Raw genomic sequence first — 25,390 nt, 5'->3', positions numbered from 1 at the left:
AATGATGGAAAATTCCGTCAGTGGCGGGAAAGCGCTGTTTCATAAATTAAGGAAAATTTCATCAATGGCGGGAAAGCATTGGCTCATAAATGATGGAAAATTTCGTCAATGTTTCATAAATTACGGAAAATTTCGGGAAAGCGTTGTTTCATAAATGTAAATGAATGGCGGGAAAGCATGAAAAGATTGAAAATTCGTTGGCGGGAAAGCGCTTTCATAATTGATGGTGGCGGGAAAGCGCTGTTTCAAAATTACGGAAAATTTCATCAATGGCGGGAAAGCGTTGTTTCATAAATGATGGAAAATTACGTCAATGGCGGGAAAGCATTGTCATAAATGATGGAAAATTCCGTCATGGCGGGAAAGCGCTGTTTATAAATTACGAAAATTTCGTCAATGGCGGGAAAGCGTTGTTTCATAAATGATGGAAAATTCGGCGGGAAAGCGCTTAAATTACGGAAAATTTCATCAATGGCGGGAAAGCGTTGTTTCATAAATGATGGAAAATTTCGTTGGCGGGAAAGCGTCTAAATGATGGAAAATTCCGTCAAAGCGCTGGGAAAATTTCGGGGGAAAGCGTTGTTTCTAAATGATGGAAAATTACGTCAATGGAAATGTTTCATAAATTACGGAAAATTTCGTCAATGGCGGGAAAGCGTTGTTTCATAAATGATGGAAAATTTCAATGGCAGGAAAGCGTTGTCTAAATGATGGAAAATTACATGAATGATAAATGATGGAAAATTCAGAAAATACCATCAATGGCAGGGAAAATAAGCGCTCATAAATGTGGAAAATTCATGGCGGGAAAGCGCTGTTTCATAAATTACGGAAAATTTCGTCAATGGCGGGAAAGCGTGTTTCATAAATGATGGAAAATTCGGAAAGCGCTGTTTCATTCCATCAATAGCGTCAATGGGAAAGAGTTAAAGGTCAGGTTTGCCAACACATAAATGATGGAAAATTACATGAAAAGCTCCAATATAAATTACGGAAAATTTCATGGCGGGAAAGCGTCTAAATGATGGAAAATTCTAGTGGCGGGAATGCATAAATTACACGGCAAAGCGTTGTTTCATAAATGATATTACGTCAATGGCGGGAAAGCATTGGCTCATAAATGATGGAAAATTCTGTCAGTGGCGGGAAAGCGCTGTTTCATAAATTACGGAAAACTTCGTCAATGGCGGGAAAGCGTTGTTTCATAAATGATGGAAAATTCGTCTGAAGTGGAAAGCGGATAATTCCTGTGCTTTTGTCTGCGCTGACCTAAGGGCTTCCCAGAAGCCGAGGCACAAAATTAAAGTTGGACTTTACCGTCCGCATCCAGGAAGAAACCGCAGGCTCACCGTCCCCGCTTCCTTCAAGACAAACATTAAACTTTCATCCCTGCAGCTGCATGGCAGAAAAATCACACTTTATTTTTAGAATATTTATAAGAATATAGCATTTTATTATTGATAGCTGGAGAATGCGGCACGATGAAAAATTGATGTCCGGGGTCCGGGGAAGGCGAGGCCACTGAACTGCACAAATTAAAAGTCTGCCCAAAAAAAACAGAAACAGAGCAAGAGTGACGAGTGGGTGAAGTTGTGAATGTGATCTTACCGTTGTTCTACTATAACAACACTTTCACACCTTTTCTTATGAAACATTTACGGTGCACTATCATGGCTCGTGTGTGTTGTAACGCAGGACTTGAACTTGTGTCTGGGAGCTCGCAGCATTACCCGTAGCTACAAAAATTACACCGTTCCTGCCAAACGGCGCTGCTTTCAAAGGCTGTTTTCACCTGCAGAGCACACACAGATAACCAGCCTGCTGTCGAGGGTATTTCTGAGAGGTTAATGGTGTCAGAAGCGTTCAGATCCTCAGAAACGTGGCACTGGCATTAGCATTAGCCTGGTCAGCAGCTCTGTGCATTAAAGGACATTACTGATCCGCACTTCTACACAGAGACTCTTTTAGTACACTAACACACACACACACACTTTTTATTGGACTCTTTCTTCTTCTTTCTCATACATTACCCATGAAACATACAGAGGGATGGAGCTATTTTTAAACGAATGTACTGTCGATTTCCATCATTTAAATGAATGAATATGCTGTGGCACTATAAAAGTTAAATTCAACTTGAAATCACTGTTATTAACCCCATTTACCTATTACTATAAGAAAACATCAACAACTCTATCTACAGCATATATGCATTACTTAAAATATAAAAATGCATTGTAAATACTGTTTCATGTTATCTAAGTCTCACTGAACACACACACACACACACATTTTGTAAGTGTAATTTTACACAGATGTCCACAAAACAATCAAGAGACTGTGTCTTTGTGTAAATAGCAGCTGCAGCAAATTGATTCTCCATTATCAAGTCTCACATGGGGTGAGCGAACATGCAAAGACGCAGGACCATTTGTCCTTCAATTTCGTTTGCTCTTGGTTTCTGCCTCTCTCTCTGTCTCTCGCTCATGTTCTCTTCACTGACATCAGGACATTCCATCAATATCTCCCGCTGGAGCTTGAATTAGGCTGTCAGTCAGGCAGACAGAGAGAGAATTACATACCTCTTCTTGAACAAATGAAATATTTTTGCCTTGGTTTTAAAAAAAAAAAAATCCTTTCAATAACACACTTTATTTGAAGCCTCTAATGCATTATAGTCAAATTCTTTACGTATTATATATAGTGGTAAACCAATAAGATTTTTAAATGGTTGGAAAATCTCAATATGGCTGATTCAATTTAATCATTGCAAGTGAGATATAAAATATGTTTGTTTGATTGCATTTTTTACTTAAAACATACAGAAAATATTCTGTTGACAAAAATGACATTTTTATTTTTGTTTTGTAAAAATTATATACTTATTTATTATTTAAATAATAAAATGCATTAAACAGTCAAAGCACAATATAATGTGTTTATGTTTTTAATGCATTCTTTAAAAATGTGAACATGAATATTTAAGTATTGTAATGTCTTCTATAATTATAATAGTTCTGGATGCTGATTGGCCAAAAAAGCATTTTAGCCATATTAAATGCAAAATATAATAACTATAGCTATGATGTTAAACTGCAAAAGTTATAATACAATGTATAATGCAATATAAATATCTCTATAATGCATTACATACACAAGTGTATTTCTTTCAAATATAATCTGCTGTTCGCTGGTATTGTCTGATGATGAGAGAGCTTTTTTTTTGCGATATTGAAATCACTATTATTAACCCTGTTTACCTTCTGTTTTATTACAATAAGAAGACATCAACAACAAAAGAGAACAAACAAAAATACAAAGCCTATATATGTATGTGTACACACACACACACACACACACACACACACACACACACATACATGCATACACATACACACAAATATTTTAGTTGTTATAGTTAACTAAAACTAAAATATTAAAATAAGTTTAATTTTTAATATTTTATTTTATTTACATTAAAGTATATTTTATTTCAAGTAATGGATTTTTTTTTTAAAATTTCAACATTATTTAATAATATTTTGCTCAAAATGTATGTATAAAATATGTTTGATTACATTTTTTACTCAAAACACTGGAAGCAAAATCAATAGTTTATCAGTTTGTTTTGTAAAAAATAAAAAATAAAATTCACATTATACATTTAAATAATAAAATGCATTAAAACACAATCAACTCCCAAAATATAATGTGCTTTTAATCCTTTATACTCTTTAAATGCCTGATGGCTTGTGCGTGTGTTTATTATAATATTTAATAGTTCTTCTAGTACATACACTTTTTTAGTACGTATAAACATACAAACTAAAACTAGTCGATTATGAAAAATGGCAGGTGGAAATGCGCTGCATGCGTGTGTTCAGCGCACTAAATCATCTGCACTTCCAGTCACGTCACCATCGGCTTCTGTTAAGCAGAGAAGGACGAGCGACCACACATTAGCACGAAGGTTACACACCTGTCAGGACGCATCTCACACACACACACACACACGGATCCATTCTGCTGGGCACGTCTCTCTATCTTTTGTTCGTTTCATATTCTTTTGTTCTTCGTCTCCTGCACTGTTATCAAACTCAGCTTGTCTTTCATATCTCTCTGTTACAACACTTCAGTCTTTCATTCTCTGTCTGCCTCAGCAGGATTGATTTTAGAGAAACGCTTCCTGAATCCACAGCGCGACGACAGAAGAAATCATATTTTATCCGAGTTGTGAATGTGAGCTCGCGGTCTGAACTGAATGTGGTGATGAAAAGTTGTCCACTGATCTGGTTGTACAAAACACAAACAGATTCATGAACAAGTGGCAGTAGATTTTGCATACAGTATATAATAAAATAAGGCAAGGCAACATAACATATAATATGAGAAGAAATGATGTAGCCTGGTACTCATGCTTACCATTCTTCCTATTGCTTTTTCCCTTCATCTTTTCTTTTGTTATTGTTGCAAGTGTTGTTCCTATGGTGTCTGTATTAAAAGGCAATCTGTAAATAGAGTAATGCCATTATTTTGAAGGAGATTGGTGCCTATTATTTTTAGAAGTATATTTTCTCCTGGTTTGAATTACAGAGGGAGTAAGAGAAGTGGAATGTTTTATTTCTTACTTTGTTAGGCTGTGGTATAGGGCTGCACAATGTATCGTTTTAGCATCGATATCGCGACGTGCACATCCGTGATTATAGTCACATCGCAGGAAGTGCAATGCCTAGTATAGGGATCATTAATCTGTACAGACCAGGCACCACGTTTTGAAACGCACATGATGCACATGACTTGGATTTATTGCAAAGTTTAACCATAATAGAAAGAAAGTTCATCATTTGCACGTGTTTTAGGTCCTGTCAGTTGTGAACAACAAATTCTGTTCACTTCCGTGTCTATTTGTGCTTGAACAGACACATACACTGAGAATTATGTCAAAATGTCCATCTCTGCGAGTATACAAAAGTTGTAAACACAGTTGCTTATGGCTTAGGTAACACAAACAAAGAAAATGGATGTGTATCATAATGGATCTGCGCATTCGGTCTTAAAGTGACAGCGGGCTAATATTCTTGCTGCTTTCTGTGTCATGAATGTTAACAAACAACAAAATACAAAAAGAAAATCACTTTTGCAGCTTTAACACAGATTAATTATATTCAATTTATATAGTGAAGACTATGCAGTGTTATTTTACATTTGATTATTCATTTTCTGTACCTGAATACTTACCTGAAAAATATAAAGCACTGTAATTTAAATCACTCCAATCATTATAGAATTATTAATTCTTTCCAAATAGAGCTATTGAAGTAATCTGGTGAATTCATTTCATTTCGCAGTATATATCGCAGAAAAACAAAATATCGCAATGTCAGTTTTTTTGCAATATCGTGCAGCCCTAATATGGAAGAGTTTAAAATAACAGATAGTTTCTGTTTCTATTTGTTATTTTGGCAAATACCCAAATCCAAAGCTTGTGTACTGGCCTGTAAAAGTAAAAAAATAAATAAAGTAAAACCCATGCTTTTCTTATGTTCCTCATTTATGTTACTCCATGCTATTACTAGACTGGAGCTTAACATAAATTGGGGGCTCGTCCGGGATTTTAACCCTGGACCTCTCACACCCCAAGCGAGAATCATACCTCTAGAAACCCTTTTTTTCTATCAGTTATTATTTTTTTAATAAAAATAATAAAATATTTGCCTATTCATGGCCATTCATTTAAATTATATAATGCATTAAATCACACAATCATTACCCAATTTATTGCATAATACTCTTTAACAATGTAAACATGCATATTTAAGTATTGTAAGGTCTACTAACAATGCAGGATTCTATCCATATTAATTTAAATACACAATATCATAACAACTAATGATGCAGTACAGACTAAATGTAATAACTTTTGTGGAAATTTTATTTAAAAGAAACATTTTTAGTGATAATGGCAGCGGTAATTCATCAATTTATGGAGATAACGGTGCATATTTAGGCCTAAATGTAATTATATAATTATGTATTTAAATTGCATATAAAATTTCCATGTATTTGGATTATGGTTTTATCACAAACAAACTAATAAACTTAATGTGATGCATTTTTGTCAGTCATACATAAATGAAACAGGTAAGAATTCTGCACTCAAATCATGGCATAGTATATTAACTATTTGCATCTGTTTATTTTTATTTAAATCATCATATTTTCAAAATTCATGCATGGTTAAAATATGGCTAGCTGTGTGCAACAAGCAATATTCAATTAATTAAAATATGTGAGATGGAAAGAAATTTTATTATTGATGATAAATACATAATTGTGCATTCAAAACATATTCAGACTGACAAGAATGCATCACATTAAATTCATTAATTTATGATAAAACTGTGTAATTCAAATGCATGACAATTTTATTTGCAACTCAAATATATAAATCGTAAATTCAGGCCTAAATATTTTTCGAGTGTTATGGCGCACTTTCGGAATATTAACAAGCCGATTCAGGAACATTCCCAGTGTGCCGTATTGCACTAGTCTGCTCAACCACCTAGTGCTCAGAACTGCGGCCCAATAAATCTATCCTGCACCATCACCTAATTTGCATAAATTCCTTCAGTGATACTAAAACAACGCAAACTATACATCATCGCCATGGTGATGGCACACGCTCAGCAGCGCTGGAGATGCTCATAAATAAACACAATCACACACAGGCATCAAAAGGACTGTATTATCACCTCATCCAGCAGCCTCTCAACCCATCCTAAGAGAGAGAGAGGGGGGGCAGTCTAGAGATTTGTCCTTTAAAGGCATGATTTTGCTCTCTCATCAGTACAGGTATTCTCTGAGGACATGACACTTTAGATAGGGTCAATGTCTTGCTCTTGCTCTCGCTCTACTCCCCCCAATCTCTCTCTGTCTCTGCTGCGCTGGAACTGTCTCCATTTAAAATTCATTTTTTGAGCAGAGCAATGACAATACGAGCTACACACAACACAAACATATGCCTTGAATACACATGGCATGCTGAGCTGGGCTATAAATTGAAATCATGACTAGACAGCTCCAGTGTTAAAGTTGATCCAAAGGGCAGTAGAAAGTCAGAGAAAATGAAGCCAGATGACATCAGAAGTTAAAGCAAACATTATGACATCCATCGCTTGCAGTTACATTTTCAGTACTAACATTCTATCAGTGTAAAGATGCATTCAAACCAACAATGACTGTCACATTTACATCTGTGTGCCTGTATACAGTAAGCATCATCAAGGTGATTTTGGACTTAAAGGTGCAGTATGTAATATTGACAGCTAGTGGTTGAAATAGGTACTGCAGCCCAGATTCAAAATATTAGAGAGAGTTGTTTCCCCCGCCCCCTCCTCCTCAGACTCTACACTCGCTGGGATTGCCAGATTGAGGACACGCAACAGGAATGAGCGCAATTGAGTCTTGACAATGGAAGGAGGCTTGATGAGTTGATTTATCCGCATTTTAATATGCTCTCATTTATAGAGATTTTTAGATGCCGAGGCTTTTTAGATCGAGTAGAATCTGCCATCTCTGACCTTGTTCGTTTTGCTGGCTTCCATGTTTTCCGCCAACTGGAAATGCATCGCTTTGCTTCAGAAGGCTTTTATTAACGCCCCCCGGAGCCATGCAGTATGTTTATGATGGATGGATGTGGATGGAAGCACTTTCTTCAGCCAGGCCTTAAAGGGATAGTTCACTTAAAAATGCTGTCATTATTTATTCAGTTGTTCTAAACCTGTATGAATTTCTTCCTTGTGTTGATATTGTTGACATACTATGGAAGTCAATGGGAACCAGCAACTGTTTGGTAACATTCTTCAAAATATCTTCCTTTGTGTTCAACAGAAGAAAGAACTTCATGAAAGTTTAGAACTTGAGAGTGAGTAAATGACAGAATTTTAATTTGGTGAACTATCCCTTTAAGTCAAACATTTCCTAAATTTATAAAAGTATATAAGTAGTAGTATATAGTGCACTTTTCCAGGAACCTACTGTTTATTGTCTGCTTCTGCATCAAGTATTACGTAATCACGCATAAAAAGGAAAAGTTTACGTCACATTTTTGTCTTCACTGACAACCGGTAAATCACAAATCCATGATATAATTGTCATCTGGCATGAACCCACATCACCAGCATTTAAAATGTGGCTTATAGAACTCAAACATATTGTATTGTTAGAATGCGAGAATTAATAAAGCCAAACCAAAAACACTTAAGGCATGGGCAGAATTTAATAGGAAAATCTCCTATATAATATCTCATTAGAGCAGCTGTACTGTTTGCTCTATAAGTCCAGGAAGAAGGAGCAGTTGGAATCTTAGATCCGTGCTGGTGCTATCTACTTAAAAAAATCTGGTTAAATGTCAGCTGTGATATCTTGTCCTTTTAACAGTTAAGGGGTTTTCCCGTGACTGACAGCGCTAGTCAAAGCATTTGTCAGTTGCATCTTGTTTCGTGTTCACAACAATTCAGTCTTTTTAACCCTCAGGGGTCTGAGGATTTTTGGGACCCTGGAGAAGTTTTGACATGCCCTGACATTTGTGCTTTTTTCAGTTGTTCATAAACATATTAATGGAAAAAGTGTCATTACACTGTATTCAGCACAAACTAGGCTACAATAATATGTGAGGAAGGAATAACGTTTATGCGTGAAAAAACAAAAAACTTAAGTCACTGAAATAAAGCCAAAAAATATATATTAAATCTTTGTTCACAAGACTTCTGGGTATTTGAGGTTGTAGACTAGAGTTTTTGCTTCAAAATGAGGTAAAAATGATGCTGCCTGTACACAGTATGTGTGGAGGCGTGAATCATCATGAATAATGGGTGATTCTCACCTGAGAAGACAAAAGAATCACATAATAATGACCTGAAATGACTTGCATATTAATGAGGCCTTTCAGTCAGGTAGGCTGTGAAAAAACCCTCTGTAATCATGATTCAAATCTCATCATGGTGTAAATCAAACATACAGAAAAAACAGCAATACTGTGAAATATTATTACAATTTAAAATAATGGTATTCTATTATATTCTTTAAAATATAATGTATTTCTGTGATGCAAAGTGTCTGAACAATTATGTTACCTCTATGGCATTTCATATAGGCTTTTAGCTTAAAAGCATGCACATTTGGAGAAATATTGATGGATCATCATGTTTATGTCAATTTTCTATACAGAAGAGTAATATTTATTCAGGATTTATTGTCATTACTATGAGTGCTGGATACTGTGTTTTCATTCATACTTGCAGCCGGAGGGCGCTCTGTACACCTTTAGTCCACAAATGCCTGAGCACTAAAGAAGAATAGGCAATCCAGGAACTAACCGAACTAACAGAGGACAGAGATCGCTAACTATGGCTATTCAAAACACTTTTCAAGACAATAAATACACGATTGAGACGATGTATGCATGTATTGACTTAATTTGCGTCTGAATAGCGCTCCCTCCGTGGGCGTGGCCGCATTAGCGGATAATGAGCTGAATCACGGATTTCTGACATGGCTCTCTTTTCATACAGATTACATAAACACAGAATGTTTGTTTTCGATTTGGCTTACACGATTTAAAACCTGACATTTCAACGTTTTTTTAGACATAAGTGTAATTTTTTTGTGATTAGTATTCACTAAGTTACAGTTCATTTTCTGAGAACTATCAGATTGGACTTCCTTCAGAGGGAAAGGAGAGATCACGCATCATGTTAGTTTTCTTTATTTTACAAAAAGCACAACATTTTATTTTTACTCTGAGTGTATACAAATAAAAGAAGATATTCCACAGATTAAAATGGTGTATAACTCTTAATTGTATGTGCAACATTAACAGAGTATTTTGAGTCTCTTTCACACTGGTAAGAAAAAAAAGTCTTCGATACTGACCGACACACTCATAAAGACAGTCTTTGCTGCCATGTAATGGCGTAATAATGTAACTTCTGTTGCTGTTCACGGTCAGGGACTATTTTTTCTGGCGGAAGAAAGGCTTTTAGTGAAAGTTTACTACATGAATGTTGCATTGATACATATTTTAGGCTTTAATATTTGTATTGTGTGGTAACTCTTTTATAAAAGCAATAAGGTACTCGCGGCTAGTGCTGTATCGTGAATGACACCCTTCAGCCGTGACTTATTCACGATACAGCACAGCCTCTCGTACCTTATTGCTTACTTAACACATTACGTATTGTGAAAAGGCAGAGCTTTATACAAATAAAAAACTAAATTGACTTTTAAATAATAGCATATACAGTGCTCAGCGTAAATGAGTACACCCCCTTTGAAAAGTAACATTTTAAACAATATCTCATTGAACACAAAAACAATTTCCAAAGTCCATGAAGACACCCTACAACAAAAACTACTACATCTAGTACTTTGTATGGCCTCCATGATTTTTAATGACAGCACCAAGTCTTCTAGGCATGCAATGAACAAGTTGGCGACATTTTGCAACATCTATCTTTTTCCATTCTTCAAGAATGACCTCTTTTAGAGACTGGATGCTGGATGGAGAGTGATGCTCAACTTCCCATATTCCCCACAGGTGTTCGATTGGGTTCAGATCAGGAGCCACTGAATCACTTTCACCCTATTCTTCTTCAGAAATCCAACAGTGGCCTTAGATGTGTGTTTAGGATCATTGTCATGTTGGAAAAGTGCACGACGACCAAGGGCACGGAGTGATGGTAGCATCTTCTCTTTCAGTATAGAGCAGTACATGTGTGAATTCATGATGCCATCAATGAAATGCTGCTCCCCGACACCAGCAGCACTCATGCAGCCCCACATAAGGACACTGACACCACCATGTTTCACTGTAGGCACCATGCATTTTTCTTTGTATTCCTCACCTTTGCGACGCCATACAGTTTTGAAGCCATCAGTTCCAAAAACATTTATCTTGGTCTCATCACTCCAGAGTATAGAGTCCCAGTAGTCTTCATCTTTGTCAGCATGGGCCCTGGCAAACTCTAGGCAGGCTTTTTTGTGCCTGGGCTTTAGGAGAGGCTTCTTTCATGGACGGCACCCATGCATGCCATTCCTCTGCAGTGTACGCCGTATTGTGTCACAGGAAATAGTCCCTCCAGTTTGGCTTTCTACTTCTTTAGATAACTGCAGTGAACTTGCATGCCGATTTTCTTCAACCCTTCTCATCAGAAGACGCTCCTGTCGAGGTGTTAACTTCCGTGGACGACCTGGACGTCTCTGTGAGATGGTTGCAGTTCCATCTTTTTAAAATTTTTGTACCACTTTTGCTACAGTATTCTGACTGATAAGTATCTTCTTGTAGCCTTCACCTTTCTGGTGTAAAGAAATTATTTTCTTTCTCAGTTCTTGTGACATTTCTCTTCCATGTGGTGCCATTGCTGACAGTAAGAAATGGGGTTTTAACACCCTTTTATAGTCAACTGTCTGCTGGACACCTGTGTAATGAGTAATCAGACTCACCTGTGGTTGAATTCTTGATAAATTAGACATTTGTAGTCTAAAATTTAGCTTTGCTCCAGAGACTTTCAGTCAAATTTTTGCTTCACCCTAATTTGAGTGAAACTGAAAAAAATGTTTGTTCTCTAAGTTATATTATTAACCTTACTTTCATGTTATAAGTTAAACAGATGTTATATTAAACTTAGTCTTGTCAACATTTTGGAAATTGTTTTTGTGTTCATTGAGATATTGTTTAAAATGTTACTTTTCAAAGGGGGTGTACTCATTTACGCTGAGCACTGTATACAATGTGTAAACAGAAATCAATAAATTCTTCCTGCATGGTTAATTTCAATACAGAAAACAGCTGACAGAGTTGATGTTTGCTTGTTTATTTATTTATAGTCTCATTTTCCATTTTATTAATTTTTTTCAAGATTTTTGTTGTGATGTGAGGTATAGTGTTAGAGATGGTTTTGTTTTCTACTGAGAGGAACAATGAGAAATGGCTTAGTTTGGCTTGACAATTCTATAGACATTTTAAGAGTTTATTATGATCACAGCTTCTGTGAAGAAAGCGTTCCGTTCCCTGCAGCGCACTGCCATATAAAATGCATTTCCTTGGTATTTTAGGGTAATTAAATTTTACCACGGCTTTTGAACGTATCTGCGCGTTCTGCCATTCTTATTGATGAACCCAGGTCAGTGTAGCTTGTGGTGTGTTCAGTAGATTAGTCTGAAGTGAGAGAATGACGCATTTTTAATGAGATCTTGGATTCTTTTTGAAGAATGTAATTTCTTCTGGATTTACTGCAGGTCTCACAGGCGCACTGCCGCAGTCTTATAAGCTTATAATGAGTGTTCTGTCACTTCTTGAAATAGTGTAAAGTCATTTCTGAAGTAATGTAATCTTGTGAAGTAAGACCAGAGATTGTTTCAAAGTCTAAAATAACAAAGAAAAATGTGCAAAATGAAATCAAACATATATCTCATTTACAATTTACTTATTTGTGCACTGAAAAACATGGTGTAGATTTACTTTGAAACTGTTTTCACTCAGGAATTGCTGGAACGACTGAAATGGTATTTTCTTGTAAAACATACTCCAATAAACTTAATAAATCTTTTTTTACAGTGTACAAAATGCATCTTTAAAGAGGGAAATAATAGAAGCTCGTCGAGCTTAATTGTCTCCAAACAAGGCCTGTAATATGTCAGTCTTCTGCAGAGTTGCAAAAGCTCTCCTGATGCTGTGTGCATGTATTTTTTAGGACCGACTGATACGAGAACGCTCTAAATAAATGTGTATTGGTGCAATCAATCTCTGTGCCTGTTCTGAATTGACGATTGTGTGTCAACAAATGGAAACCGCAGATTATAGATGAGAAATTTCATGCTGCATAATGTGAATATTGTCTTCAGAACAAACAGAGTAATCAGATGCAGGCATGTCAGATTCACAAGCTAAAATTGAACATTATCAAATCCATTTCATTTACTCTACATCTACACTAGCAGTCATGTTACAGGCTTATGCTTAAATGCTTGTGTTGTGATTTTAAAAGTGAAGTTGTTTAATTGTACATTCTCTGGGCTTCATTTTCTCTGTGTCTGTCTATGTCTCAGGTCTCTGTCTGGGCGTATAGTTGGAGGAGTTTGGTGGTTCTTCACTCTTATCATCATTTCCTCCTACACGGCAAACCTGGCCGCCTTCCTCACCGTGGAGAGAATGGTGTCGCCAATCGAGAGCGCAGAGGACCTCGCCAAACAGACGGAAATCGCCTACGGGACTCTTGATTCCGGTTCCACCAAAGAGTTCTTTAGGGTGAGAGAACAATATTAACACTTGATTAACACTTTAGATTTACATCAGCATTTAGATTGATGATTCATTCTAGGGCAGGGTGGTATGACAATATATATATATATTATATATAGTATATACTATAGTATCTTGATGCAGGAGTTAATATAAAGGGCAGTGCATGGTAATGACCACATATTCTATAAATGGGATTTTCTTTTGACAGAAATTAATACTTTTATTCAGCAGGGATGCATTCAATTGATTAAAAGTGACAGTAAAGACATCTATAATGTTACAAAAGATTTAATTTAAATAAATGCTGGTCTATTCATCAAAGAATCCTGAAAAACAAAATGTTGTGGTTTCCACAAAAATATGTTGATAATACATTGATAATAATCAGAAAAGTTTCTTGAGCAGCAAATCAGAATATTAGAATGATTAAACATTTTAAAAATGTTTTGGTCATGCTTTCCTACATGTGAGCTGCATCTGGTTCAAATTTTGTGGTGATAGCATAAAGTATAGTTGAATAAATTGTTATTCATTTTTTTCGCAGCCAGATGGCGCCCATTGGCGGTAAACTCTGGTTTAGAGACACTTCTTCTCAGCACTCGTTAAGAGTTTTTCAAAATGGTTAGATGCATTAAAAAGCTTTTAGATGATATCTATTTTGTGTTATTCCACGTTGGAAAACAAACATGGGTGGGTCCGGGAACATTGGATACACAATGCATCCCGGAAAGATGAGAGATATGTTTTTATCCAAGTATGTTAAATCATTCCCTGAGTAATATCTTGTGATCAACGCAATATATTATGGGTTCATTTTAGTCATGAGAATCTGCTTTAAATAATGAAGTGCCATTTTCTATGATCTGTGCATTTTTCATGAAGTTATGAGCAAGTGAAATCTACATATCTGTATTCAGTTAGCGGCTGTGCTGTTTTTGTTGTAAACGCATATTACTCAGACTCATTAGAGGGAGAAAACAACGCAACAGAAGCATATTGGAGGCTTGATCTGAACGTGTGAAGTCTCTGGTTTTGTATGCGAAAAGAATTTTTGTGCTACCTATATGGGTTCAGTTTTTATTGGCTCTTAAAGAGAGACACGCAAATGGGAGCGCCGACGCTCCATCCGGTCTTAAAGGGTTAAAATAGGGCCCTAAATGACTTGCCTGAGGTAAATGTAATGCTACGTGAGATATTATTCTCTAGCTGTTTTGTTGATGTCTTTCCGTGGTTGAAACACTGGTTGAGAGAATACACGTACATATCTATACATAGATCATCTGTTCTTCTTCTTCTGTGCTTTTTCCTGGTGTGGCGGTTAGTAAACAGTGTTGCATTACCGCACACGCCCCCTTCTGGAATGGAGTGTGGATCATCCGTGACTACATTCATTGCTGACTGCGTGAACCGAACCGTGACGTTCGTACTGAACACATGTACTATTAAACTTCTAATACATATAAATATATATATATATATATATATATATATATATATATATATATATATATATATATATATATATATATATGAAGAGTTTGGTTCCAAAACGCGATAAACGCCATTTTCAAAAAAATCGAGTTTCCACCAAAATCAGTATTGTATCTGGTCGCGATTGAAAAGTCATTTATTAATTTTGCGCAAAATGCGATATTCGTCGTGTTATTCTGTCATGTTTTCTCCCTTTCTTTCCAAAACGCGACAAACGCCAGTCTCCCTTCTCTGCAGAACGCGATATATCCGCTCAACCAATCACAGCGCACCATTCCACCCACTGTAAACATTGAAGGCTTTTTAAAAAAGCCGTTTTTAATACCGATGTACTCGGCAAATGTGTTTATTTAACCATGCGGTGGCGCCAGATACTCTTTAATCGGTAATGACAAATAATTTATAACATTAACAAGATGACCCGTTGAATTCATTTTGGAAGCGACGACTGAATGTATTTTTAGTCAAATGCCTGTATATAAGATAAATATTGGCAAAGTTTAGACTCTGTCATATATGTGAATCAACTTACTTTGTTCTGTATTTTAAATTTGAAAAATAACTTTTATATTGATGGATTAATTGTATTTTGAAGAAAAAACGTGTCATGGATTTATTGCATTTTGGGGAAAAAATTATACGTTTTTATAATAAACTTTTTAAAATCAAAATGAAGATTTGAATTTTTAATGTTTTTATAACCAAAAGATGCTATGTGAAAGTTTGAAACAGAAAATAGTGGGTTTCATCTTGCCACTTTTTCAAAACACCTTTTTACTCAAATTAATCAAAATGGAGTTATTGTGTTTTGGAACCAAACTCTTCATATATACAGACAGACCAGGCTGATATGCACATTAAAGTTCAGTCATCACAGTAATAGATCAGAAATTAAATCAGACTCCAAAGAGTATTAGAGCTAAACCTGCGCTCACATTTACATAGAGAAACTGTCTGCCGTCTGGAGAGGAGCTAAAGAAGCAATTTACTCAGAGAGCAAAGAGAAAGTGATAGAGGGAGAAAGACGGATCGTTATAGAGAGAGAGACGGGTAATATCTGTGCGAGCCGAATGAATGGTGTGTTCATTAATTAACTGAGCAGCGCTGCATGCGTCTCACTCGGTATCTGTCTCCCTGTTGTCATACACAGATGGTGTGATGCTACACGTCTACATGGGAAAACATTCATTTTCTCAGTCTCACTGCCATTCGGTTTCCCCCAACCTGTCTCACTCTCTCCAACATATTTTCTCATTATCTTTGCGGCAATCTATCACACAAACTGCACTAACCTGTCTCACCTGCCATAAAAAACAGACACCTAATTCTCTTTTCCAACCCGTCTCATGCCTTATGCTCTTTGACCCCGTGCTATTCACAAAACATTGTTTCAAAGCAACACAAGCAATCAAGCAGTGATTTGCTATACATCGCCCTATGTGAGTGTACTGTACTGTATGTATGCGGATAAAGTTATATAGAGCTGTGCGATTAATAGCCTACAGTTTACATTTTGCGACAGTATAAAGTCTAATCCGTCTCATCCGTCCCATCACAGTAACTGTGGCAGCCCGTCTCACTGCCTCTGCAGAGCGGCGCTGATATACTGGCGAGAAGCATTTGATCAGTAACCCAGGGAATAAGTAAATGTCAGTCGTCCCGTTGTGTTTGGACTAACGCGTGAGTTTGTTTGTCATTTGTTGTCGGGCGTTTGTGTCTGAGCACAGGTTTGTCGAGGGTGTTGTTTATTCGTGGGCGTGTGTGATGTTTTATTTTGGAGCGTTACGGCACAACAGCGCTTCGCTCCAGACTGGACGTGACAAACATTATTATGGGCTGGCTGTCCGTCACGGTCCGCTGCCTTTCTCTCACATACTGGAGCCTGTGACTGAGCCTGTGTATGAAAGAGGCACACATGATGGAGTACAAGGCACACTGGGACACCAGCACGTCAAACGTGATATCTCACAGGACTAACACACTTTTCAGCCATATTACACCCATCCATCTCAGTAGTGCACACTTCAGAGCTGACTACACAGTGCTAAACAAGAAGTATACACTGCATGTACTGCAACAGTTTTAGTTTGACAACATTTCAGTAACCACAAAATTAATTAATTGTACACTACCGTTCCTAAGTTTTTTTGACATAAACTAAAGGGGTTGTTGATTATGATTTGACTTTTTTAACTTTAGTTAGTGTGTAATGTTGCTGTTTGAGCATAAACAACATCTGCAAAGTTACGACGCTCAAAGTTCAATGCAAAGAGAGATATTTTCTTTTACAGAAATTGCTTTTTAAGAACTACAACAAACGGCTGGACTACAACGTGCTTCTTTCCGGGTTGGTGACATCACTAACCCTAAAATTTACATAATCCCCGCCCCCGAGAACACACAACAAAGTGGGCGGGGCCATGTTGGGCTGCTTTAGAGAAGAGGAAGAGTTGTTGTAGCCAAGTGTTGTTGTCATGCCGTCATTTTACGCCGGACTGCTTCACAAACGAGGGTCAATTCAACACAAAAGATGAACATGACGGCACATGCTAGTGGATGAGTTGAATCAACTCCACAGCAACTACATCAATTTATCCACTAACCATTCAGAAACGTCTAAAAGTTGTAACTTCTTCCTGAGTCTCTCCATCAGTGTCGACTCCGGTTTGAACAATGTAAGGCTGAACACCGTTACTGACAATCCTATTATATAATCTGTGTAACATGGTCATATTCAATAACAAAACTAAATAGAGTGTTGAAACAGGAAGTAGGTAACAGAATAGAATGTCAAAATAAGGGTCTACATAACAGTACATAAACCTGACAGTAAGATCGTAGGGCTATTGTTATATGTATAGTTCCGATCCTCAAATCTGACTAAACGAGATTTTCTGCTGATATTTCATGAGTATAAGCAGAACTACTCATCTCTGCGCGTTCCAAACAGGCTGTCAGTCAGTGCAGTTACATTGTTGCGCCACAAGGTGGCGGCAAGGGACTGTCTTTGAATCTTTAAACAATTCATTCAACTGCACGTTCAAAAACGCTGATTCATTTAACGAGCGATGCAATGAAACAAGCTGTTGAAATCATTTTAACTGTGCGCGCCACTTTATAAGGCTCAGCTGACCAGTAATGTGTCGATGCTAAGGGAGAGATTTCTATCCTTGGACATGACAACCTTTTTTCATGCATATATGTCTCGGCCTGAAGGACAGACGCAGGTAATTGCACGCGCTCAGTGGATCTTGCTCACATTCAATGTCTGTTTAGTGCAAATCTACAGAGCCTCTGTACAAATCACCATGGTACACATTATGCTAACATTATTAACTACATGCATGAAGCGTAAAACGAGAAGGACATACCTTTCAAAAAATAAAACACATGCAAATATCACGGTTGCTGCGGTATTTGCAGTCCTCTGTGGTTGGCTCGTAAATAGCGCGGTATTACGATATTGCGGTTATCGCAACAGCCCTACTGACAATCCTCATTTTGGCTGCGTGAGATTCTCCAGCTTTGTTGTTGTTGAGCTGTTAAAGCTCCGCCCTCTTCTGGAGCAGCAGCTCATTTGCATTTAAAGGGACACACACAAAAACAGCGTGTTTTTGCTCACACCCAAATAGGGGCAAATTTGACAAGCTATAATAAATGATCTGTGGGGGATTTTGAGCTGAAACTTCACACACACATTCTGGAGACACCAGAGACTTATATTACATCTTGTAAAAGGGGCATAATAGGTCCACTTTAATACTTTTATTTAGCAAGGACACATTAAATTGATCAAAAGTGACAGCAAAGACATGTTACAAAAGATTTCTATTTCAAATAAATGCTGTTTCTATTCATCAAAGAATCCTGAGAAATAAACTGTATCCGTTTCCACTGAAATATGACTGTTTTTAACACTGTTAATAATCATAAATGTTTCTTGAGCATCAAATCATCATATCAGAATGATTTCTGAAGGATCATGTGACACTGAAGACTGGAGTAATGATGCTGAAAATTCAGTTTGATCGCAGGAATAAATTACATTTTACAATATATTCAAATGTCATTTTAATTTAATTACATGCACATAATGAGCTAGAAAACATACAGTCAGTCGATCATTTGCACAAAATAAACTCCTTCAGGATGATAAAAGCATTTTTTTAATGAGGTTTATTTTGTGAAAGTGACCAGCTGTATATTATCTAATTCTTAATGTTTTGTTTAAATATTCAGGTTGACATTTTACTAGTAGTGACTAGTTTATCTAGTTTTCTACCCATGTTTGTTGACTGATTTGATGTCTTTCACTACTCCTGCACCCTCTAGAGGTCAAAGATCGCGGTGTACGAAAAAATGTGGAGTTACATGAAGTCGGCCGAGCCCACCGTCTTCACCAAAACGACAGCGGAGGGCGTGGCGCGCGTGCGCAAGTCCAAGGGGAAATACGCCTTCCTGCTGGAGTCCACAATGAACGAGTACACGGAGCAGAGGAAGCCCTGCGACACCATGAAGGTCGGAGGGAATCTGGACTCCAAGGGCTACGGCGTGGCCACGCCCAAAGGATCGCAGCTAAGGTGGGTGGAGTTCTATAACAACCGACCAATCACAGAGCTGTTATAGTATTCCACCTACCCTGCTGTGCTTCTCTCTCTGTTTCTGCTCCTTCCTGCTGTCTTTCTCTCTTTTCTTCTGCCTGTTCTGTCTTTCTCTCAGTTGTCACACTCAGTACTCTCTGTGATGCAGTGATGTTTTGTGGTTACATATAAAGGTGCTGCTTTTAATCTAATAGAGGAGGGGCTCAAAGTCAGGGACTGAAAAAATACTTAAAGGGATCATATCATGAGAAATCAAATATTTCGTGATTTTCCAAGATATTAGTTTAATGAGTATTAAGAAATCTGTTGTCTACATACTGAAGAATCTTAAAACGAGCGGCTGAAGTTTATTTCAACCCTATAAAGCCTGCTGTATCATAGTTGATAAGCACATTTTTAAGGATAAACATGTTCAAAACGTTGCTGTAAAACCTGTCGCACACTATCTACTTCTTTTCTTAGCAAGTAAAAGGCCTTTTAGTATAATTATAAAGCGGTTCATGCCTCTTTTTGCTGTGAAATCTTTACTGATTTTTATGTAAATGTAAGAAAAAGTTCAAGCTGAACACTTACTGGACTAAAGCAACTTAATTTACTTTATTATTCATACATCATTTTTTAGGAAAATCATATTCAAATGTGAGTCTCAAATATGATCATCAGGCTTTTGAGGAAGGTTTATTTGTTCATCTCTCAATCATCATTGTATTGTATTGCATTATATGTTTTAAAACGACAGAGATTTGATCATAAAACTGAGCATTTAAAAATCATCTTAGTAAGACATTACTGGCAGATATAGAGCGACGACTGATATTTATATGATTTTTAGTCTGCTATGAAGATCTCATGGATTTACATTACAAGCATCAGAATTTCATCTTATTTTTTGTCCATATAAATATCAGCATCTAATATAGAGTAATTTTGCTCAGTTTGGAGCTGTAAAAGCCTGATGTATCCAATATGATACTCAACAAATACAACACATATGCAAACTCTTTTTTTTATTTTTTGGTTTCTTTTTACATTTTGTCTGAATGTTCAATAAACTAAAAAAGTAGATTGTCAGGCTTTACAGCATTAAACAAGATTCCTGATCTAAAAACAACCTGTTTAATTTTATAAAATTCCTGTTTTTGCTTCAAAGAAAAACTCTACTAACTTTATAAATGGATCTCAGGGAGAAAACTGAAATAATAAAAAAGGATATGATATGACCTCTTTTTTTAAAAAATGACAAAACCTAGTAAAAAGTTTATTTTGCTCAGAAAGTGTTAACGTTTCATTTTATTTATTAATTTTTTCAGAGACAAAAGCTCCTGTATCCCACAAGATATCACAGTTTGAGCTCTCACAGACAGTGCTGTGTGTGTGTAAGAGTGTGTGTGTGTGTAATTTTGTTCTTCCTCCTCAGAACCAGCGCTCAGGTAAACTCTTCCAACCCTTTTCTCTCTGACGTGTCTCATTTTGCTCATTTCTTCTCTAACACCATCATGAACTATTATGTCTCATCTGTTTTACTGTTTCTGCATAAACTATCAGCACGTTTCACACCACGCCATCTTCTGGATGTGAAAATTCCTTAAAATTCTTAAAGACCACATGAAATCAAAATTAACTTCCAAAAATAAATGTCTTATTATTAAATATTATGCATTACTACACATTATTTTATACATTAGCGTTCAAAAGTTTGGGGTCGATCTTATTATAATTTAAAATAATTAATAGTAATAATTGTGATCAAAGCTGAATTTTCAGCATCATTACTCCAGTCTTCAGGGTCACATGATCCTTCAGAAATCATTCTGATATGCTGATTTGCTGCTCAAGAAACATTTATGATTATTATCAATGCTGAAAACATATATGCAGAAAATGTATATATCTTGTAAATGTGTGTAGGTGAAAAATATTGTAATTAACGATCCAATCAAATTCCAGTGGATAAGGCAATATTTTACAGTAAATAGTCTTTTGGAAGTTAAATGTGTTGTTTCATGTTGTCTTTAAATAGATTGCTCTGTTGAATAAAAATGGTCTGTTATGACGTACGTAACCTGAAATGATTATCAATTATCAATTGAGTGTTTCTGATCTGTGGTCAGTTTTTGACCGGTGTGGAGATTCAGTTCTGCCTGAGAGGATTTTACTGACCACCTGAACCCGGTCATTTTTTACTCTGATAGCCTCCTTATGATGTTATCAGCCAGTTCAGCAAACTGATGTCAGCGCTGTGACCTCTGACCCCAACCGTTTAAACTCTCCAGGACAGATATAAACATGCTGCTAGTGATTACAGACGTCTTCCATCTACAGCAAAAAAGCAGAGCCTGACACCGTGCTGTAAGTGCTTGTGTCGCTCTAAAATGGAAGACAACACCTGCTGTCTCACAGTCCTGAAATATCACATATTCTAGGCGAATCCTTTAAAGGGTTAATTCACCCAAAAATGAAAATTATGTTATTAATGACTCACCCTCATGTCATTCCAAACCCGTAAGACATTCATCTTCAGAACACAGTTTAAGATATTTTAGATTTAGTCCGAGAGCTTTCTGTCCCTCCATTGAAAATGTATGTACGGTAGACTGTCCATGTCCAGAAAGGTCATAAAAACATCATCAAAGTAGTCCATGTGACATCAGTGGGTTAGTTTGAATTTGTTGAAGCATCGAAAATACATTTTGGTCCAAAAATAACAAAAACTACGACTTTATTCAGCATTGTCTTCTCTTCCGGAATCCTTTCCATTGAATTGATTCCATTGAATTGATTCCATTGAATTGATTCCATTGAACTGATTCCATTGAATCCTTTCATCTGTCGGCGTTGGTAATGCACTTTTACGTCGCCGTGGTTGTTTTTGTGATTAGGACATCCACGACATTTTGAAGCATCGAAAATACATTTTGGTCCAAAAATAACAAAAACTACGACTTTATTCAGCATTGTCTTCTCTTCCGGAATCCTTTCCATTGAATTGATTCCATTGAATTGATTCCATTGAACTAATTCAATTGAACTGATTCCATTGAATTGATTCCATTGAATCCTTTCATCTGTCGGCGTTGGTAATACACTTTTACGTCGCCATGGTTGTTTTTGGCGATTAGGACATCCGCAACATTTTGAAGCATCGGAAATACATTTTGGTCCAAAAATAACAAAAACTACGACTATATTCAGCATTGTCTTCTCTTCCGGGTCTGTTGTCAATCCGCGTTCACGACTCCTCTTCTTCTTCTTCTTTCCTGTTTTACGGCGGTTGGCATCCAGTTTATTGGTGCATTACCGCCCCCTTCTGCTCCGGAGTGTGGTTCACGACTCCGCAGTGACGCTGCTGACGTGTTATCTGGTGCGCCTGAGCTTCGTTTACAGTCTGAGGGAGACGCACGCTGTATTCAAGCTATTCTACATTGTTTGTATTTTGGTATTGCTATATTTTTTAAAATGGTGCGTAAGTGTGCATGTCGCGGATGTCCTAATCACCAAAAACAACCACAGCGACATAAAAGTGCATTACCAACGCCGACAGATGAAAGGATTCAATGGAATCAGTTCAATGGAATCAATTCAATTGAATCAATTCAATGGAAAAGATTCCAGAAGAGAAGACAATGCTGAATAAAGTCGCAGTTTTTGTTATTTTTGTACCAAAATGTATTTTCGATGCTTCAACAAATTCTAACTGACCCACTGATGTCACATGGACTACTTTGATGATGTTTTTATTACCTTTCTGGACATGGACAGTATACCGTACATACATTTTCAATGGAGGGACAGAAAGCTCTCGGACTAAATCTAAAATATCTTAAACCGTGTTCTGAAGATGAACGAAGGTCTTACGGGTTTGGAACAACATGAGGGTGAGTCATTAATGACATAATTTTCATTTTTGGGTGAACTAAACCTTTAAAGTGCCTTGTTACGCTATATTTAAAGGCTCCTAATTTAGTTTTGGGGTCTCGTACAACAGGTTTACATGCATCCAAGGTCAAAAAACACTTTTATTTTCTCATAATATCCATTGCAGCATCAGCTCTTTTCTCACAGTGTCTGAAACGGTTCGTTTGAAGATTCGGTCTCTCTAAACCCCGCCTTTCTGAGAGCCTGATCTGCTCTGCTCTGATGTCAGATGTGATTGGTCGACCATTTACAGCGCGTGTCGGAAATCAAACTGCCATCTCCATATATGGATTTCAGCTCTTCCTCAGCACTTGATACAGTGATATGAACAGTAACGATGGCGTCGGATCTACCGTATCAGTCTCATCAAAGTGGATTTGCTTTGGCAGCAGAAAATAGCGTCTTCTCAATAAGAACAACATGAACCAAACTCTTCCAGTCTCGGATACAACTACAGCATTTGAGGGCGGGGCAAAGTAGACATCGTTCACCGGCAGCCAATGAAAACAACAGGCTGGCATTATGCAAATTAGTTACAAACCTAGGTAGGTTGAGCAGGAAGTGAGACTGGAATTACTGACGAATCGTTTCAGCAGTTCAGAATAACTTCTTTCTTTTGGGAGAAAATAACTCCATTTATCTTAGACATTTTACATTCACAGCTACTGCATGAAAGGTTTTATCCGAAAAAGCGTAATAAGGGCACTTTAACATATACCTGTTCACCATCTGAAAAGAGTTTTTAAAAACTTACTTCTGTAAACCTGCGACGTCACACCCAGAGATGCACAGTTAACACAGATGAGATAGACGCTGAGCGGTATGAGTCTCCACATAGGGCTGAAAAACACAAGTGCATGTGAATACTGCATAGTATATACTGCACACTGCCTGCTATTTTTAAAAACAGCATATGAAGCATGCAGTATGTACAATGCAAAAACATGTGGTCTTCATATGGTAACATCCAAAAGAACAATGATTAACTATTATGTTGCACCAATGAAAGGTAAAAGTAACTTCTCAAAAGTCAACATGAAATCTTAATTGACACTATTTACTTTCTTAATACACAATCAAACCTATTCTTCAGTTATATAAATCAGTTCACTATGGATAAAATCAAGTTCCTCTCTACATTTTTTCTTGTTTCACAAATCATAAATACATCACATTGTGATGGTAAAATTGGTTGCATTTTAGGTAACAATTGCACTTTTTCACCGTGCGGCATAAAGTGTTTCATGTCATTGTCAGTATTTCTCATTTCATCATCAAATGCGACGTGCTTGTGGAATCACTGAGGATGTCTCTCTCACATCTGTCTCACTCTCTCATTTATTCCCTCTGATGTCAGTAAGACATCTCCGGGTTTCTGAAATCATCCTACTGGAAATCTCAATTTGCTTCGATCTACATTTAAATTTAAAATATGTGTCAGTTTTGATTTTCTTTGCACTCACACGACAAACACAGATACAAAATGCTGGACGTTGTTCAATTTTCTTTAATGAAAAACAGCAGAATAAATGCATTGCAATGTCACAATTGTAAGACAGCCCATGTAAGACTAACATCAGAGAATACAGATTGTATTTTGCGCATTGTTTAGCCACCAGGGGAAGAATGAAAAAGGAATACAATGATCCACACCAGCACACATACACACAATCTACTATTAACAGAGTTGCTGAGAGTAAAGGGGGAAAAGCAAGAAAAAGAGCATAAAGATGAAAGAGAGAGAGAGAGAGAGAGAGAGAGAGAGAGAGAGAGAGAGAGAGTGTGTGTGATGCAGTAAATATAGTCCCACTGCTGCTACTGCTGCTTAAAAGCCTTTTAATAGATTAAAATGAACATATGACCTCCATTTACTCACAAACACTTTTGGATGGATGGATGGATGGATGAATGGATGTAAATAGAACAACTGAGTGACAGACAAACAGACAGACAGACAGATAGATAGATAGATAGATAGATAGATAGATAGATAGATAGAACGACAGACAGTCAGATAGATAGATAGAATGACAGACAGACAGATAGATAGATAGATAGATAGATAGATAGATAGATAGAT

At 36.8% G+C, this 25,390-nt stretch overlaps 1 protein-coding gene and 1 long non-coding RNA gene across 7 annotated transcripts in view; one reads left to right on the top strand and one right to left on the bottom strand.

The window, feature by feature from the left end:
- Positions 1-25,390, top strand: part of gria4a (glutamate receptor, ionotropic, AMPA 4a) — a 108,775-nt gene that overhangs the window by 71,469 nt on the left and 11,916 nt on the right. For 5 of the 6 annotated variants that reach the window (XR_007180372.1, XM_048160884.1, XM_048160883.1 and 2 more), the window contains exons 12-13: positions 13,108-13,306; positions 19,127-19,374. Coding sequence is in view for 4 of the 6 variants with exons in the window: in XM_048160884.1 (XP_048016841.1) it covers positions 13,108-13,306; positions 19,127-19,374 (447 nt within the window). In the remaining 2 variants the exon portion in view is untranslated. The remainder of the gene's footprint in view (positions 1-13,107; positions 13,307-19,126; positions 19,375-25,390) is intronic. The other variant, XR_007180373.1, reaches the window with a different exon arrangement.
- LOC125248773 overlaps positions 13,186-25,390 on the bottom strand; it is a 21,142-nt gene continuing 8,937 nt past the window's right edge. Inside the window, exons 2-3 of the long non-coding RNA XR_007180374.1 lie at positions 24,065-24,150; positions 13,186-13,299 (exon numbers count right to left, since the gene is read on the bottom strand). This is a non-coding gene — a long non-coding RNA (uncharacterized LOC125248773). The remainder of the gene's footprint in view (positions 13,300-24,064; positions 24,151-25,390) is intronic.

This window comes from Megalobrama amblycephala, linkage group LG16 (assembly GCF_018812025.1).
Source record: "Megalobrama amblycephala isolate DHTTF-2021 linkage group LG16, ASM1881202v1, whole genome shotgun sequence".
Lineage (NCBI taxonomy): Eukaryota > Metazoa > Chordata > Actinopteri > Cypriniformes > Xenocyprididae > Megalobrama > Megalobrama amblycephala.
The sequence above is the reverse complement of the archived record's forward strand: the minus strand, read 5'-3'. Positions and strand labels throughout refer to the sequence as shown.